This window comes from Mauremys mutica, chromosome 23 (genome assembly GCF_020497125.1).
Source record: "Mauremys mutica isolate MM-2020 ecotype Southern chromosome 23, ASM2049712v1, whole genome shotgun sequence".
Classification (NCBI taxonomy): Eukaryota; Metazoa; Chordata; order Testudines; family Geoemydidae; genus Mauremys; species Mauremys mutica.
This window is the reverse complement of record NC_059094.1, coordinates 12,148,632-12,164,175: the sequence shown is the minus strand read 5'-3', so window position 1 is coordinate 12,164,175 and position 15,544 is coordinate 12,148,632. Positions and strand designations below refer to the sequence as shown.

Genomic DNA, 15,544 nt, shown 5'->3' with positions numbered 1-15,544 from the left:
AAGTACTGCAGTGCTTACTACCTCCCTTCTGTGGCATTCTGAGCTAGGTAATGGCATACCCTGAGTGCTCAGATGTGTGCGCCAGTAGCTTGCTGTGATAGTTCGCAGGATGCCGACTGCCTTCATGTGGGGCGAGGCATGAGGCCAGAATGCTGTACAACTTAAAGGGAGCCTGCTTGAGTGATTGCAACAGAAAAGCTGTGGCTGGGGGCCTCTGCCTCCCAAGGATACTTTTCCTTGACAAGCATTGGGAATGGCTGATAGCAGAGGAGGTTATAGGGATTTGGGGAGGGTGGGTGCTAACTGAGCGAGTGATCTGGGCACAAGGCACAAGTTGGTGCCTTGTTCCAGGTTCCCTGTGGCTCCCAGTTCCCTATTCAAAGGTTAAAATTACTTGAGAGTGAGATGAAAATTCAACAAATATAATAAATGTTTCAGTGTGATTACAAATGTCAATTAGTAACTACTTCATCAGGGAGCTGGGCTTTGACTGGCTGTATGTGACCAAGTAAGTCTCAGATCACACAGTGGCCAGACAGTTCTGAAAGAGCTGGGACGTGCCACTTCCTGATGCAAAGCTTCCTTTTTGTGCACCCTCAGACCACTTCCACAGTGGGCTTGGTTCTCTGATAAGGAGCTGGGTTGTGGCTGGCTGCTTGTGACAATGTCTCAGTTCGCCCCCAAAGGACACTGCCCTGTGGCAGTTGTTTTGAGATGAAGAGAGGCCGCTCCCAGAGCTGTGAGCTTTTATTTCTGGTCTGACCTATATTACCCCCGTTTTTCTTGGTAGTAAACAGCAGCAGCTTGGTTTTGGGCACTTCAGTGGAATCTGGAGAACTTGACCTGTGGCTACAGTATCTCCCTCTCCTTTCTTTTTTTGCTTCCAAGCTTCCATTACCAAATGCCAGCTCTCAGTTTGATCAAGTATCAGAGGGGTAGCCGTGTTAGTCTGGATCTGTAAAAGCAGCAAAGAATCCTGTGGCACCTTATAGACTATCAGACGTTTTGCAGCATGAGCTTTCGTGGGTGAAATCCGAAGAAGTGGGTATTCACCCACAAAAGCTCATGCTGCAAAATGTCTGTTAGTCTATAAGGTGCCACAGGATTCTTTGCAGTTTGATCAAGGTTATGGACACCTATAAAATGGTTCCCAGTGTTGTATCTCAACAGCCTTGTAGTAGAATGACAACCTATTATATATAATTTTGAGAGATACCAATCTCCTAGAACTGAAAGGGACCTTGAAAGGTCATGGAGTCTAGCCCCTGCCTTCACTAGCAGGGATCTGGGGCAAAATCAGTACTTGGTCCTAAGTGGCCCCTCAAGGATTGAGCTCACAACCCTGGGTTTAGCAGGCCAATGCACAAACCACTGAGCTGTTTGTGCAAATAATTTTGATGACTTCTATTGACCTGATCAATATTTGAAATTTTAAATATTAATACTATACTCAAGTTACATGGAAAAGGACTACAGTGAGGGCAACTTTTCTGGCATAGGGGCATTTAATTGTTGGCTGAATAGTCAGTGAATGGTATGTGAAAAGATGTAGATCACCACTTTGAGATGCATCCACCCAAATGCATCTTGTTTTCTTTCAAATTACTTGTGCACAGAAATCTGACGGAAATAGCTGAGGGTCAAATTTTTGAATCTTTCAGTGCTTGGACTTAGCTACACATGTGATGAGTAAGAGTCACCATGTACTCAGTTGACGTGATCCTTTGCCCTGGTTCACTTTGACTCTGAAATTGTAAGAGAAGTTACCATTGTAACAAAAATATGAATTGAGCATTTGGGGCTGTTGTGCGTAGTGCTGATCGCTAGTGCCACATAGATTTAAGCACCCTCAGGATTTGTATTGCTTCTGCAGAATGTCATGAAGAAACTTCCCTTCTGTGCATCGACTTGCTATGTAATTTGGTGTTGTCTCTCTCCATACAGAGGTTCTTATGGTCTGTAAATCTTAGCGTAAGCAACTACTGCGCCGAATTCCCATGTGGAGGGGGAAACCTTGATAAAGGTGCATGTGTAGCTGGGCCACTAAAAGGGTTTCACAGATTCAGAGGGAACCACTGGATCACGTAGTCTGACTTCTTCTATACCACTATAGAATTGCATCCAGTTACCCACGTACTGAGCCCAGCAACAACTTGTTTGACTAAAATACATCTCGAATGGCATCTGCTCTTGATTTGAAGACAGCAAGAGAAGGAGTATCCACCCCTTCCCTTAGGAGTTTGTTCCAAGGGTTAATCAACTTCACTGTTAAAAAATTAGGCACTGTTGGTTTGTTTTTTAATTTGAATTTGTCTGGCTTCAGCTTCCAGCCACTGGTTCTTGGTCTGCCTTTTTCTGCTAACTTAAAGAGCTCATAAATACCCACTGGTTTCTCCCCTTGAAGGTATCTGCACACCATAATCAAGTCACACCTCCGTGTTCTTTCTGATAAGCTAAACAGCTTCAGCTCCGCATGGGGCCAGCATTTTTGTCAGTCTTTTGAATAATTTTTGTAGCTCTTCTCTGTGCCTTCTCCAATTTTTCAACATCCTTTTTAAAACATAGACACCAGAACTAGATGCAATATCCACCTCACCAGGGCCTTAAACAGAGGCAAAATTACCTCCCTCCTCCTATTCATTTTTCTTGTTTATACCCCCTAGGATTACATTAGTCCTTGTTGCTGCAACATCACCCTGGGAGCTCAGGTTCAGAGGCTTGTCCGCTTCATTAATGACTTGGATAATGGAGTGGAGTGTACATACATAACATTTGCAGATGATGCCAAACTGGGAGAGGTTGCAAGTACTTTTAGAGGACATTCAAAATGACCTTGACCGATTGGAGAATTGGTCTGGATTTCATAAGATAAAATTCAATAAAGACAAGTGCAAAGGATGTTACTTACAAAGGAAAAATCAAATGCACAATTAGAAACTGGGGAATAACTGGCTAGCCGGTGGTACTGCAGAAAAGGAGTTGGGATTATAGTTGATCACAAATTAATATGAGCCAACAAGATGATGCAGGTATAAAAAAGGCAAATATCGTTCTGGGGTGTATTAACAGGTGTGTTGTATGTAAGACAGAGGAGGTAAATATTCCTCTCTGCTGGGCGTGGCTGAGGCCTCATCTAATGTACTGAGTCCAATTAGGTGTGCTGCACTTTAAGAAAGATGGGGACAAATGGGAAAGAGGTCAGAGGAGAGTAACACATGTTATAAAAGGTTTATAAAACCTGATCTATGAGGCCAGGTTAAAAAAACCGGGCATGTTCAGTCAGGAGCAAGGAAGATTAAGGAGGGGAGCTGATAAGTCTTCAAATATGTTCAGGGCTGTTACAAAGAGGAGGGGGAGCAACTGTTCTCCCTGAAAGGATGAGAAGTAACCAGCTTAATCTGCAGCAAGGGAGATGATTTGTGAATAAATATTATAAAATACTTTCTAAAGGCGAGTTAGGTACTGGACTAGTACTGGTTAGCAGGAGGTTGTGAAATCTCTGTCACTGGAGGTTTTTAAGACCAGGTTAGGCAAACCCCTGTCTGGGATGGTTACGGTCGGCTCGGTCCTGTCTCAGTGTGTGTTTGGGTGGGGGGATGGATTTGATGACCCTTCAAGTCTGTGCCAGCCCCTCCTTTCTATGAGTCTTCAGAAATGTGATGGGCACGAGTACTCCGGTTCTCTTTGCGGTCACAGGGCCGTGCCACCTGGGGGGGGGGGGCAGGGCTTATTTTGCCACGTCCACACGCAGAACCCCGCTCACAAGGAACGAGTCGTGTCAAGGTGGAGCCCGGTCCTGCCCATTCAGCTGATGCCCTTTCTGAACACGTCCCCTCTCGCGGATACACGGGGGGAGGATTTTGGCCCGGGACTGTGGAACTGGGATCCGCCAACAGCAGCCTCGGGGGCGCGGGCCTCTGCGCAGCGCCGCTCTGCGGGCTCCTGTCCCTGGGCGAGCAGCGGGGCAGGGATCGGGGCAGCGGGGCGAGGGGCCGCCTCGGGCGGCGCCCGGGACACGCGGCCAGGGCTGGGGCCGCCCGTCGGCGGGGAGCCGGGCCCCGCTGCTCGGATCGGGCCCGGGCCCGGGCAGGAGGGAGGGGAAACGCCGCCGCCCGCCCCATTGGTCCCCGCAGTCACATGCTGGGCGGAGGCAGCTCCCAGCGGCGGAGCGGAGACGCGGAGAAGGAGCGGCCGCGAGTCCAGCACCATGTCCGGCCTCAAAGTCTACAGCACCTCGGTGACCGGCTCCAGGGAGGTGAGCGGGGAGGGGCCCGGCTGCAGCGCCTCCCCCGGGGCTGCCCGGCCCCGCCGCAGAGGGGCTCGCACCGCGGGGCGGGGCTGCGGCACCTTCCACTTCCCCTTCCCCTGGAGCGGACACGCTCCGGCTTTTGTTCCGGGGGGCCGGGACTCGCGCTCCTCCCGCCCCCATTGCACCCCCCAACGCTACACCCCCCCCTGTAACCCCCCCACCCCGCTGTGATATCTGCATCCCCCCATTGCACCCCCCGTACCCCCCCCACCCCGCTGTGATATCTGCACCCCCATTGCCCACCCCAACGCTACACCCCCCCATTGTAACCCCCCACCCCGCTGTGATATCTGCATCCCTCATCATAGACTCCAACTCTGCACCCCCCATTGCACACCCTAATCCCCCCGCTGATATCTGCATCCCCTATTGCACACCCCAACGCTACACCCCCATTGTAACCTCTCCTGCTGTGATATCTACATCCCTCATCATAGACCCCCAACTCTGCACCCCCCATTGCACACCCTAACCTCCCCCAGCCCGCTGTGATATCTGCACCCCCTACTGCACACCCCAACTCTGCACCCCCTATTGCACCCCCTAGCCCCCCCACCCTGCTGTGAAATCTGCACCCCCTATTGCACACCCCAACTCTACACCCCCATGTCACTGTGATATCTGCATCCCTCCCATTGTACACCCCAACTCTGCACCCCCCTATTGCACACCCTAACCCCCCACACCCTGCTGTGATATCTGCACCCCCTATTGCGCACCCCCTATTGCACACCCCAGCTCTACACCCCCCATTGTAAACCCCCCCATTATACACCCTAATTACCTATGGGGCCGGGTCCATCTCCCAGATCCTGCCATGATCCCTGCATCCCCCTCCCAGATCCTGCTGTGATCCCTGTACTCCTCTATTATACACCCTAACCCCCACTCCTCCCACACCCTGCTATGATCACTGCACCCCCACATTATACACCCAAACTTCCCATGGGGCCGGGTCCCTCTCCCAGCTCCTGCTGTGATTGCTGCACCCCACCTCACCCCATTATACACCTTATGGGGCCGGGTCCCGCTCCCATATTCTGCTGTGGTTTCCCATGGGGCTGGGTCCTTCTACCTGATCCAGCTGTGATTCTCTCCTCCCAAACCCATGGGCCAGGTGTCTCCAGCTGGGATTCATTCCCCTCCCTGCCACTCCCAATAGGGCTCAGTCATTGCTATCCCTGTCCAGGGGTGACTGACTTCTTCCCTAGATGCCCTGTTTCCTGTGGGGTGTGGTCCATATCCAGCCATGACTCAGTCTCTCTCACAATTCCTGCCCCGAGTCACTATTCTGCACCCACCCGGTTTGTGTATGTGCTTCTGGAAACTTAAAAATCTTCAAACCTTTAGCCTGTCAGACACAGGGGAAAGTGTAACCTGCCTTCTCCATTCAGATCAAGTCCCAGCAGAGTGAAGTGACCAGGATCCTGGATGGGAAGAATATCAAGTATGAACTGGTGGATATCTCCCAGGATAATGCCCTGCGGGAGGAAATGAGGACCAGGTCGGGCAATCCCAAAGCCATTCCACCCCAGATATTCAACGGAGACCATTACTGTGGAGTAAGGCTCAGAATCATGTAGATGGGCTATAGGGACCTCAGAACCCAGGGGGTTGGTATTGACCAGTGTCTCTCAAACTTTTGTACTGGTGACCCCTGTCACATAGCAAGCCTCTGAGTGCGACCCCCCCCTTATAAATTAAAAACACTTTTTTATATATATTTAACACCATTATAAATGCTGGAGGCAAAGTGGGGTTTGGGGTGGAAGTTGACAGCTCATGATCCCCCATGTAATAACCTCAAGACTGCCTGAGGGGTCCCGACCCCCAGTTTGAGACCCCCTGGGATTCACCTTGATCTCCCAGCCTGGGTGTGCAAATGACGAAGTGCATTTAAAAGGCTTTCTCTGGGAAGAGATGTCGACATGGCGCTGCAGGCCAGTTTAAAGGGCACATGGAGATGAGAGAAGGCTAACAAGCAAACAGCATTGTGTGGGTGTCATAAGGGGACCTGGCGTTATGGGGGGGGTACTGCTGAACCTTACCATTGCCTTGCGGAAGCCTGCATATGGTCCTGTCACTGCACCGTTGTCTGCAGTCATCAGTTCTGATAACTGCCAATGCATTTGCTATTGCGCAACACGTTCTATAGGCGTTTGTGAGGTGAAACTGATTCCGTTGGGTACTGAGTTGAACCCACCCTACTTGCTTGCCCTGAACCAGAAGGGAAAAGCAACTGAGCTGTGACTTTCTCCCTCCCGGCACCTGGCTGTGGCGGAGCAGGGGTGCCCGCCTGAGCTGGGTGCCCCTGGTTTTGTTCCCTTCCCTGTTCTGAGCTTGTTTTGTTGCATTTTCTACCTGCAGGACTATGAGTTGTTTGTGGAGGCCGTGGAACAGAAAACCCTGCAGGAGTTCCTCAAGTTAGCCTGAGCTTTCCTTTCCCATGTGGGACTTGAACTCTGCATTCCCAACCAACTGCCTCTCTGATCACCTTAACTCCTAGGCTGTCGGTGCCATCCCGGCATCATGATCTATCTCCTGCCACAGGGAAATCCATGACCAAAAACCTCTCCTCTTTGCAGCTGCCTGCGATTTCTTCCTGCCTAACCCCGATATGGTCTGACAGGGCCCCAGAGCAGCTCTGATATCACTGCACGGTCCTTCGAACACTGCCGGGCCTGGCTCCCAATGCAGCTGCCAGTGCCTCTGTAGAAGGGAAGTCACCTGAAGTAAGGCCGTTAGCTATTTCTGCGCCCCTCTCCTCTGAACGAGTCTTGTGCTGTAGAAGGGAAGGGTGTGGGATTGTGTGCTTCCTCTCTTGTCCTAGCACCAGGTGCGGTTCTGTGCGAACACAGCAGCCTGCGCTTCCTGCCTCTCATTCTGACTGTAGACATGCTGACGGCTAAGGGGGGGTTGTGGTTTAAACTCCATGCAGAAGCACTGCACAAGAATAGGGTTTGAATTCCTTCATCAGCCAGAGAGAGGGAGGAGGAAATGCACAAAACGACTTCAGTAGAGTGCAGAGCTCTCTTGAAGAGGCTCTGAGGGGTGGGTGGTGAGGGCAGATCTGCTATTAGGGGACCCAGACAGTTCCATTAGCACATTCCTGTACTGCTGTGATGTGAACGCTCCCTTTAGGAGGGCTCAGGGGCTGCTCCAGAATGTCTGACGCTCCAGCCTTCCTGTCTTTCCTTTTTGAGCTGGCTTTCTGCAACCTGGACCAAGTGCATTTTGTTTTCCTGCCAAAAAGCATCTTTCTAACCACTGTTGTCTTCAGAGATGCTATTAAATGTTACTAAGCCTTTCCTGCTGGCTTTGGTGTGGTTTTTTTTTTTAAATTGGTTTCTTTATTTTGATACTAGATTGGGCATAATCCTACTTACCAATTCTGAGTGACGTCCCAGTTCAGAGCAGCTTAGTCAGGTTGTGCTCATTGCTTTGGCCTGGCACAAAGATCTGAACTCTAGAATGCCAGCACGGGCTTAAAGAACGTGCATGGAGGATGGCAAGCTGCTAGTGAGGAAAACACTTGTCTAATTAGATGAGCAAAGGCCTTAAAAGTTACAGGGGATCCTTCCTATCTGTGCAAGGGGGAGAGGACTTGTTTCCATCCTCTCACTGAACTTCCTGTAGTTCAGGACCATGCAAGAAATGAGCTGGGTGGGGTGAGTGCAGCTAAGAGACGTTTTGATGCAGGATTCTCTGGTGTCAGCCTTTTACCTTTCCAGCGCACTGTTGGCTGACCAAGGCTTTAGCACTTCCCTAAACAGTCAATTGAAAGTTGATGGATGAGGAGCTGCACAGCTTAGAAGTGTTTGAACCCGAGGGAATGCTGCGTGCTCAGCAGAGCCTAGTAAAAGGGGAAGTTGCCCAAAGGGTGCAGCTTCTTCAGCCACAAATCAGCGGCAGCTTTGTCATGTTCTCACATTGAATGGTCAGAAGCAGGGCTTTGGAGCTGTGCTCCGGCTCTGCTCCAGGCAAAAACCTGCTGCTCTGTGCACCAGCTCCAGTCTCTGCTCCAGCACCCTGGTTCGAAGGCTTTCCAGGACAGGAGGGGGTGAGGCTATCATATGAACATGGATTAGGGAAAGGTGGGGTGTGCGCATAACCGAGCAGACATAAAAAAATGCGCCAGCTGCTGCGGCGCTTGTACTCAGCGGGCGGTGCCCCAAGTCTGTGGCAGGTCGTTCATTCACTCCGCGTCTTCAGCAGCACTGAAGGATCCACTGCCAAAATGCTGCTGAAGACCTGGAGCCACTGAAGGGCCCCCCGCCGCCAAAGTGCCGAAGACCCAGCCCTCCGCCGGGTGAGTGAAAATTAAAAAGGCGCCTCTAGCCAGGGAAGGGATGCTGGGCCAGGGCTCACGGGGCCCCTGCAGGGCAAACTGCCCCACTTGCCCCCCTCCCCGGGCAGCCCTGTAAACCAGTCCCAGAGATTGTGTCCTCTGTCCTTTAGTGAACTAGGCTGATACAGAAGGGGGCTTGGGGCCTTAACTCTCAAGGCCTGCACCCCTCCCAGCTTGTACTTTGCACACATGGAAATGACACGCCACGTGAAGAACAGCGCTCCTCAGCTGACTGGATAGTACTTTGCCCAGGGGATAAATGACAACAGGGTACAAAGCCCGAGACCTGGGCCCTAACCCAGGACAGAAATGGGGTGCTAGGTCTCATGTGACAGCACTTGTTTGCCACAGGGCCGACAACTGGGGGGAAGGCAGAGGTTGGCACTATGGTGATCAGGCTCAGCCATACAGATTTGTAGGCTGTTAACACTGGACACGTGGGGTCTGTTTAAAGGCAGAAGTGGTTCATGTAGAGGATAGGTAAGGATTGGCACCTCCTCGCTGGAGTGGCTCTGGCTGCGTCTCAGTGCTGCAAATGACTCAGAGCCTGATTCCACTCAGTCCAGCGTAACCCTATGGACTTTAATAGTTCAGCTCATTTGTACACCAGCGGGAGATCAGAATCTAGCCCTAACCAAGAGAGCAGATGCATGTGGAAACTGCACCGTAACCGAGCTGGGAGGGCCCTTACAGCATTTCACCTATGCTGTATATACACTTACTTCTTGAAGGCTGTCTACTCCGCAATAAAAGACCAGGGTATGGCCCCATCTGGCCTGGCTCAGCTGACTGAAGAGTGCAGTGTAGACATTCAGGCTTGGGCTGGAGCCTGGGCTCTGGAACCCCCACAAACGGGTGGGGGTCTCAGTGCCCCAGCTCCAGGCCACACTTGATCATCTATGCTGCTAGTTGCAGCCCCACATCCTGACCCCAACTCAGTTGATGTGGGCTCTGAGACTGGTGCCAGTTTTTTTATTGCAGTGTAGACATAAGGGACCTGCAGATGAGGACACAGGTGTTGAACTGAACTCACTGCAACCTCTGAGGAGCAAAAAGCTCATGTGACCTTCAGCAAAGGTGGAGAGAAACCCAGCTTGGCTACACGTCCCCCAGGGTAATATTTACACAGGTAGGCTGCTAGGATCCAGACTGGCAGGGTGTGTGGCCTTGTCTCATCACAGTGCAGGGAGGGGCGAGATCTCCAGGGCTATTTCTCCCCCTTGCTTTGCCTACGGGAGGTGGTAGGCCCAGGTAACAATGCAGTTCAACTGAATCTGGAAAGACCACCCCACCCTCCTTCCCCCTTGAGTAAGGGAGAGGTTGCAGCTTATCAGATTGTGCAAGGCTGTTCCTTCCTCGTGCCTTATCGTAGAGCCCATGATGGAGAAGCGGATGGGTGGGGAGGAAAGCAAATTACTTCACATGTGAAGTAGCAGTTGCAAGGCCAACTGGCTCATTTGAAGCTGTTAAACTATCTGTGGCCCTGTCCCTCCTTGGCCAAAGAGAGCTTTTCCCGCAGTAGAAGGGAGGCGTTGGGAATCAGTCCACACTCCTGCAGGGTCATGAAGTTGTCCGCATACACTCTCTGGGGAAAGGTGCTGATGATCTCATACGGCTGTGGTTCTCCACCCCTAGGAAAGAACAGTACAATCTTTCCTGTGAGCCGTGCTCCAAAAGATTCCACAGAGCTGCTGAAAATCAGCCAGTTTCAGAGTTACACAAGAGCAGAGGGCTAGAGCATTTAAGAGGGACAGAGCTGTTTCCAGCTGAGCTGGAAAGCCCAGCCCGTAGAAGGCTGTTCCGGACTGCAGCAGCCCCAGAGGGGAAAGCTCTCACAACTCAATAGTGGTGAGATCACCAGGCACACACCGAGCTTAGGCCAGGCAGGGCTACATCCTGTGAAGGGAGCAGGGACAGGAGAGAGAAGGTGCCTCTGGTAGGCCAGAGTTGCTTCCAGGATGTTAAGAACAAGGACAGTTTTGAAGTGGATCGTGAGAAGGGCGTGACAATAATCAAGGTGAGGGGTGCTGAGGAGTGGGTGTGCGGAGCAGAGGCAAACAATGACATGCCCAGGTACTGCTGCAGGAGGTAAGGAGAAGATGGGAACTACTGAAACAGAAGAGCCAGAAATGTGGAAGACTATGGAGATGTCAGCTCCCTGCAGGAGGTGGGATTTTAAATCTATACACAATTCCCAAACCATGGGCCTGATCCTGATTCCTCTCTGGAGGTGCTGAGTGTGACAAGCACCTTCGACCCCCCACTAACATCACTGTATACTGAGGGGGCTCAGCACCTGGCAGGCAGAGGCACTGTGATCCTGTACCTGCCGGACTTACATTGTAGAGTATTCTTCAGGCAGCTCAATTCCAGGGATCAAGTGGGATTTGGAAATGCCACTGGTCCAGTTTTCACTGTGGCCTGACTCAGTGGAGTGGAGGAGTTGAACTGGCTCGCAGAAACCCCTCTTCCCTCTCCCTATATCTACCTGCTCTGGGCGAGGTGCTGGCGCAGGTCTCCGATGGTCTCTGTGAAGAGCATTTTTACAATGTACGTCTGCTCCCCATTCTCAGATTTTATCCGGAGAGTGGAGATGTTGGGGGCTGGAGGCTGGTCCTGTTCGTCTGCCTTCAACCTGAAGGCCATAAAAGCCAGTTAGACAAGAAACAGCAATTTCATAGAGAGATGGATCAGTCAGTACTAGACTGGACAGGACCTCAGGAGAAAAGAAAAGTGCTGGTCTCTTAAAAATCTACTGAAATGTCTACACAAGCTGGTAAACCTATTGTCAGTCTGGGGTGTGAAAAAACCCATCCCCCTGACTCGACATAAGTTTCACAGACAGAAGCGCCGGTGTGGACAGTGCTACATCGATGGGAGATGCTCTCCCGTTGCACATTGGGGGTGGTTTCATTATACCGACGGGAGAGCTCCCTCCCGTCGGCATAGAGTGGCTCTACAGGAGACCTTACAGGGGTGCAGCTTCAGCTCTGCAGTGTGATGTGCCCTTAGCAGGTCCCTGAACCCTGACTGATTGTGGACAAATAGGCCAAAATGGCCTACAAAGTGCTACTTGCCTTTGAAATAGCTGCATGTGGAAAGACAGCCCCACCCGCCTATCCGTTTGCATGAGGAAGAGGTTGTGGCCTATCTGATCCTGCATGGCTGCTCTTTCACTTTGAGGTAAGCTGGTGCCCCTTTTTTGTTCCTTATCGTGGATCAAGGCTGCCTGGTAGGGCTGTTTATTTGCTTTTTTAAATACAAAATTCCGCTTGGTTTATGGTGACATTAGAAATTCAGGTCTTGTCTAGCCTGGAAGACTCTCTGGCTACGGGAGAACTAGTGAAATGGTGACCCCATTTGCTCATCTCTTCTCTGGAGGCACTTTCCCATCCAGAGGGTGAAAATTGAGAGAAGGAGGAATTTATAGCGAGGCTGGTTCAAACTCCTTGGGTTTTGCTTGTTCTTGTGACCACCCCTTTAATACCAGGGGCTGCTGGCTAATATTTTGAATAAAGGAAGCCTTTGCTGAAGATGTCAGGACTCACCATAAACATCTCAGAGGGCTCCCAAAACCAGGAAAGATCAAACCTGGCCTTCCTACTATTTCTAAGGTAAAAACCCCAGCAGAAAAACACTAGTGGTTTTGCTTTAACACACACAAATGAACCCTCCCTTTTCCAGGCCCTCTTTAGCCATCAGAAAGCAGCAAAAATGGGCAAAACCATTAAACAAATCTTTGCAGGTTGCCTCTGACGGCTAGTGGACGGACAGGAGAGACTGACCACGCATTGGCCGAGGGACCACTGCCCTTTACCTCTCCTTCATTGCTTTCAGGCTGGGCGTCTCCACCAGGATCACTTCATTGCTACGTGTCCCATCAGAGCCCTGAAACCAAACAGGGAAACCTCAGATACTATCTGCCCAGCTTTCCTGGATTAATACATGGGGGACAGTCCCCCTGTTTTCTGACCCTCCTCCTGAGCCCTCTTCCTGAGCCCACCAGCTACCAGGCCAACGGCTTCTCCATCCTACCTCTCATTCCCGCACAGCATCACAAAACCTCTCACCTGCTGCTGCTCCCAGCAGGCTGCAGCCGGCTTGGCACAGTGCCAGGCAGGCAGGTTTCTCCAGCAAATGGTAAATATGGCTTCTAAACTTTGTACTTAGTTAAACTATTTATTTAAAAAAATAATCTGCCTACACTGGTTCTGGTGTTGGGTGTGGCTTCTTCTAATCTAACAACTGACTTCCACATTAATTGATTCGTTTGTTTTAAGACAATGAAACTAGATTGGTCTATTTCCTTGTAAATGTTCTGTATGGGCACAAAGTTTAATTATCATAAGTAAACCTATCTGAGGAAAGTACTTGCTCCCTTTCAAGCAAAATGACAGGTCTAGATCTAACACCCGAGACAGTAACTTAACTTAAATATTTACTCAATCATCAGAGGGGTTAATAATGATTCCCCCCAACCCCGCCCGGGAGAAACAGTTCCAGAAAGGGGTGAAAGGGCCTGGTGAAAACACATCTAATGCTTTCTGCTGGAGTCTTTTCTGAATCCAGGAGGCTGAAGATTTTTGGAGAGAAAGGGCCCAATCTGATTTTATTTGCACCTACGTAAGGTTGTTGGCTCCCACAGAGTTACTGCTGATTCATGCCAGTGTAACTGCAGACTCAGGAAATGTCTATACTACGAACAGCTCAACTACAGCACTGTAGCTATTCCGTTGTAGCATCGTAGCGTAGACACTTCCTACAGCGACGGAAAGAGTTTTTCCCATCACTGTAGGTAATCCACCCTCCTGAGCCGTGTGTTCTTCCATCAACCAAACTGTGTCTGCACCGGGGGTTAGATCAGCTTAACTACTGAGCTCAGAGGTGTTCTTCACACCCCTAAGAGATGTAGTTAGATTGACCGAAATTTTAAGCATAGCCTAGCTGTTAGGCTCAGTGTGGTCAGGGGCTCTGTCATACCTGCAGAGTTTCTTTGATTGGCCCTCGGATATCAATCACTTGTCCCTCCCGGATCAAGGATTTAGGAAGTTTGTTCAGAAACTGCTCCAGTGAGAGCCTGGGACCTGCCACGAGAGGGTGAAGGGCGGGGAGGAGAGACAGGGACAGGGAGGGGAAGCGGAATCCTATATGTATCACATCACATCACACCAAGCAATTATACAAATACTAGAATGTTCCACTTCCTTGGGCTCATCAGAATTAGACTTTGGACAGTTCCCTTTTAGGAACGGGTTATTAGAACCACCCATAAGGCATGTGATCCAAATCTTCACAGCTAATAAATAACAGGGTGATATACAACTGCTGATAGGAAATGCATACGCATAGATAATTATATATTGCCATATATGGCTGTCCAGGAACATACATAACCATATATGACTACTCCCACTATACAACTACATGTCAGAACATATGTGACCAAACCTTCCAAGATCTAGTCAGAGCAGTTTAATTTTCCATCTGTGGGAGTAATTATTGGCAACTGTTGGAGCAGATTTCTGGAATGCAGAAGGCAAACAAGGAACCTGTGAGCTGTTCCTATATAATGCGTCTTTCCCCCATGGCTTGGAGATGTGTTGTGACATGTCGGAGATGGAGAAGATGAGGCTGGCATCTTGTGGGGGAAGATGTCCACTTACATAAGTAACTTGCGGTAGAACGATTGTTTGTTTGAAGGCCCAGTCTGCGAAGGCCGTCACCCACACCATTCTTCTGAATGTCTCAAGTGGGCGATGTTGGAAAGACCTCTGCTGAGAATGAGCTCTGGGTTTCATGTGGAAAGTGGGTGGGTTTCATGCACATTCTGGGAAAACTGCCCAAACTGTGGTATTTTATGAATGGCAAGTCTCAGGACTGTTTGCTTCTGTGATCACCGTGAAACTGACTATTGTGACAGCTGGCTCTCAGCTACTGCAGCAGCACATGAAGCACATACATAACACTCATCTCAGAAATGTCACCAGGCAACTCAGAGACTCTCAGAATTAACTCCTTGGTAACTGGAGGACTGTTGCCAGGCTTCACCGGGGCTTTATTTATGCTCTATTTTGGGGCTAAGTAGGGGACCGCCAGGGATTAGCGGGAATGGCAAAAGACTCACCTGGGATCTCACTGGTTTCCTTTACCTCACTTGACCTCGAATGGCCAACTACCTGCCCCTGGCCAGGAAAGTTCTCTGGTAGCTGCCTCTCCCGAAAGAAAACGTCTCTCCTGTCAGTGACCTGTTAAATTAAGGCTAGCTGCCATTAGCAAGCCTGTCTGCCTGCAGGACCCAGCTCTCACTGCACCACAGCACACTAAAGGGTAAGCAGCAAGAACAAAACAAGAACAAACAACTAACAGAGACAGCTAAGTTCCTCCTGAGGGGGGTTCTAATATAGAAACCCCGATAAAGGAAGCTGTCTGAAGATCCTTTTAGACCCTCCAGAAAAATAAACCCACGCCTGTGTCCCTTCAAGTCGAAAACCCTTCTAGTTAGCAGTCCAATGTCACATCCAGACCCTAAAATAAGACAGATGATCACTCCAGCCTTGCACACATTAGTACAGTGCTTTGAGCCTGCTTTGTGCCTCAGTTTCCCCATCTATGAAAATTGATCCTCAGATGAGAGGTGATGTGAAATTGCAAAGTATTATTTTTTAAATCGATAGGCACACCTAGGGGTTTGCCTGGATCTGTGCTAACAGAAGAAGGGATGTGCAAGCAGCCGGGACCACCAGATCTCTCTCTGAAACCAAAGAAGCAAAAGCACCATAATCAGCCCCCCCACGGTCCCCAGTCCCACGCAGCTCAGCAAAACACAATTGTCAGGGAAGCACATGGCCACTTTGGTACGTCCACACTGCAATGAAACCCCTGTGGGC

The 15,544-nt window shown here is 50.3% G+C and overlaps 2 protein-coding genes across 11 annotated transcripts in view; one reads left to right on the top strand and one right to left on the bottom strand.

The window, feature by feature from the left end:
- The first annotated feature begins 4,097 nt into the window (after nt 1–4,097).
- On the top strand, nt 4,098–7,617 carry SH3BGRL3 (SH3 domain binding glutamate rich protein like 3). Its single transcript, XM_044998121.1, has 3 exons — nt 4,098–4,255; nt 5,704–5,871; nt 6,677–7,617. Exons 1-3 carry the CDS (start codon nt 4,208–4,210, stop codon nt 6,740–6,742), a joined length of 282 nt encoding a protein of 93 aa, XP_044854056.1. The 5' UTR covers nt 4,098–4,207; the 3' UTR covers nt 6,743–7,617.
- Nucleotides 6,886–15,544, bottom strand: part of UBXN11 (UBX domain protein 11) — a 22,224-nt gene continuing 13,565 nt past the window's right edge. For all 10 annotated transcript variants that reach the window (XM_044998109.1, XM_044998112.1, XM_044998110.1 and 7 more), the window contains 5 exons: nt 14,782–14,902; nt 13,638–13,741; nt 12,475–12,545; nt 11,146–11,292; nt 6,886–10,288 (listed from right to left, as the gene is read on the bottom strand). In XM_044998109.1, the coding sequence (XP_044854044.1) occupies nt 10,129–10,288; nt 11,146–11,292; nt 12,475–12,545; nt 13,638–13,741; nt 14,782–14,902 (603 nt within the window). In that variant the 3' untranslated portion in view covers nt 6,886–10,128. The remainder of the gene's footprint in view (nt 10,289–11,145; nt 11,293–12,474; nt 12,546–13,637; nt 13,742–14,781; nt 14,903–15,544) is intronic.

Coding starts and splice junctions, on each gene's coding strand:
- SH3BGRL3 (XM_044998121.1), top strand. CDS start 4,208: ATGTCCGGCCTCAAAGTCTACAGCACCTCGGTGACCGGCTCCAGGGAG. Junction 4,256..5,703: donor CGGTGACCGGCTCCAGGGAG/GTGAGCGGGGAG, acceptor TTCTCCATTCAG/ATCAAGTCCCAGCAGAGTGA. Junction 5,872..6,676: donor ACGGAGACCATTACTGTGGA/GTAAGGCTCAGA, acceptor TTCTACCTGCAG/GACTATGAGTTGTTTGTGGA.